Source organism: Cynocephalus volans, chromosome X (assembly GCF_027409185.1).
Source record: "Cynocephalus volans isolate mCynVol1 chromosome X, mCynVol1.pri, whole genome shotgun sequence".
In the NCBI taxonomy this organism is placed as follows: Eukaryota; Metazoa; Chordata; class Mammalia; order Dermoptera; family Cynocephalidae; genus Cynocephalus; species Cynocephalus volans.
The window spans coordinates 127,312,989-127,315,037 of record NC_084478.1 but is presented as its reverse complement, the minus strand read 5'-3'; the positions used below and the strand labels follow the sequence as shown (position 1 = coordinate 127,315,037).

The 2,049-nt window shown below is 49.0% G+C and overlaps 1 protein-coding gene across 1 annotated transcript; it reads right to left on the bottom strand.

The window, feature by feature from the left end:
- Positions 1 to 655: 655 nt before the first annotated feature.
- LOC134368370 (melanoma-associated antigen 8-like) lies at positions 656 to 1,720 on the bottom strand. The gene has a single exon (XM_063084887.1). It carries the CDS (start codon positions 1,718 to 1,720, stop codon positions 656 to 658), a length of 1,065 nt encoding a protein of 354 aa, XP_062940957.1.
- Between the last annotated feature and the right edge of the window lie 329 nt (positions 1,721 to 2,049).

Below are 2,049 nucleotides of genomic sequence, written 5' to 3'. Positions count from 1 at the left end.
CCTATGGGTTGGGCTTATCCTAATATCTCCACGACTAACACAGGGCCTTCCAGAGAGCGATGCTCAATGAATGTTTGTAGAATAAACAAGTTGTGAGCAGTGGTTTCATTTATGGAGATGTAATTTCTCCTACATCATGGAAGAACACAAGCAAATCCAGGTATACATATATATTTTAATTTCACAAAAAAACAGAGTTAAAGGGAAAAGGAAGCTAAAAATTACTGATTTCTTACTTTTTTCTCTATTTCTTGACCTCATCTTATTTTGTTAAGTTTTTTCATATTTCCAAGTAAATTCCTATTCCGATGCTATGCTCTCGTTATAGACCACAAAATAAGATTTCAATTTGTTTTATGAAATAGCAAAACTTTTACTACTAAACTGCATAAAGAGTAATAAATGTGTGATCAATGTCATTCATAAACTTAGTTTCTTAAGCTATATAAACCTTCCATTTAAAGGAATAACATTTGAAAAATTCCAAACTGAAAACAGAAAGCTCCAAGTTACCCTTATAGTACAGAAAACCAAAGATGTTTGTTATTCACTCTATTTCCCTAGCCCCACACTATCTTTCTACTTAAAACAGTGACTCCTATTTTCAAACACAGTGGAGAATCTACCTTAGACTTCATCTGGGGTTAGAGAAGCTTCAAGGTGTGCCACTAGAACTGGTACTGGCCGTGGCAGAAGTGCCATTTGTGGTGGCAATTCCGGCCTGGGCGCTTTCTTCCTCATCTCTCAAAGCCATCTGATACAAGTGTGGGAATAAACTGGGGAAAGTAATATTGAACTGGGCCAAATGCTCCAGAACTTCCATCTTGCTGGTTTCAGCGTGGGCACGTGGGCCCCACAGGAACCGATAGCACACAGGATCACTGTTGGGCACCTGCCGGTACTCCAGGTAGTTTTCCTGCACCCAGTCTTCGGTGATGAGCTTCCTGGGCTCTCCATAGATGGGGTGCTCCCTCCCAGGACACAACCCCAGCACACCCAGCACATACCACATGCTCTTCTCAGAGGTGCAGTCGCCCTCCATGAAGACCAAGCCCAGGGTGATAATCAGGAGGCCGGTCTTGGGCACGCTCTGGTCATCGCTCTGCATCCCATCGTAGGTGAGGCCCAGGGAGGTGCTGAGGATGTAGGAGTGGCTGGCAGGGTCCACTTCCTTCACTGCAATGCCATAGACAATCTCCATGTACTTAGAGACTTTGCTGAAGATGGCAGGGAATTGGTCCTCGTAATTTTTGAGGATTCCATTCAGCATTTCTTCCTTTGTGATCGGCTCCTTCTTTCGATACTTGAGGAGCAGGAGATTAAGCAAATCATACATCATCTCCTGTGGTGCACCCTGGAGCAAGTACTCAGGGAATCCCACATCCTGTGAGCTGCTCGGGCCCTCCTCTTCTTGGATGCTGGGGCTCTCGCTTGCCTGGCTCCATGGAGGGGAAACAGTGGCCGTGGGGGATGAGCAGCCACCCTGAGGACTCTGGGGAGGACTTGGTGTTCCAGCAGTAGGTACGTCCTCCGGGGTGCCTGGGATCAGAGGAGAGGTGGAGGCAGAGGAGTTGGAGGAAGAAGAAGAGGGGGTGAAGAAGAACACCTCCATGTCTTCCTCATCACCAGGAACCTGCGCACCCACCAGGGCTGGTGCCTCTCTTTGGGCCCGAAGGTCTTCCTCAAGCTCGCAGAGCTGACTCTTGTCACAATAAGGCATCGCGACTTTCCCTGGGGTCAGAAAACAGGAGTGTGGGCTGGAGTTGGGTGACGGGGATGGGGATGCACAGGCCTGGAGGAGGGAGAGAGCGGTTGAGTGGCCTCAGCCTAGAACCACACCCTAGGGGGCTCTGACAAAGGCCTACTTACAGGTCTTCTCTTTAGCTGGTGCTCTAGGGCCTCACAGGGCTCCTGTCCTCCTGTTCGGCCTGTCTCCTGTGGACATGAAGGGGGAATGAGACGGCTCGGCAGGGTGCAGCAGGCAGAGAATGAGGGTCCAGCACTGACAGTATTGTGGGTGGGGCCGGGAACTGTGGGGTCCCCTCTGTT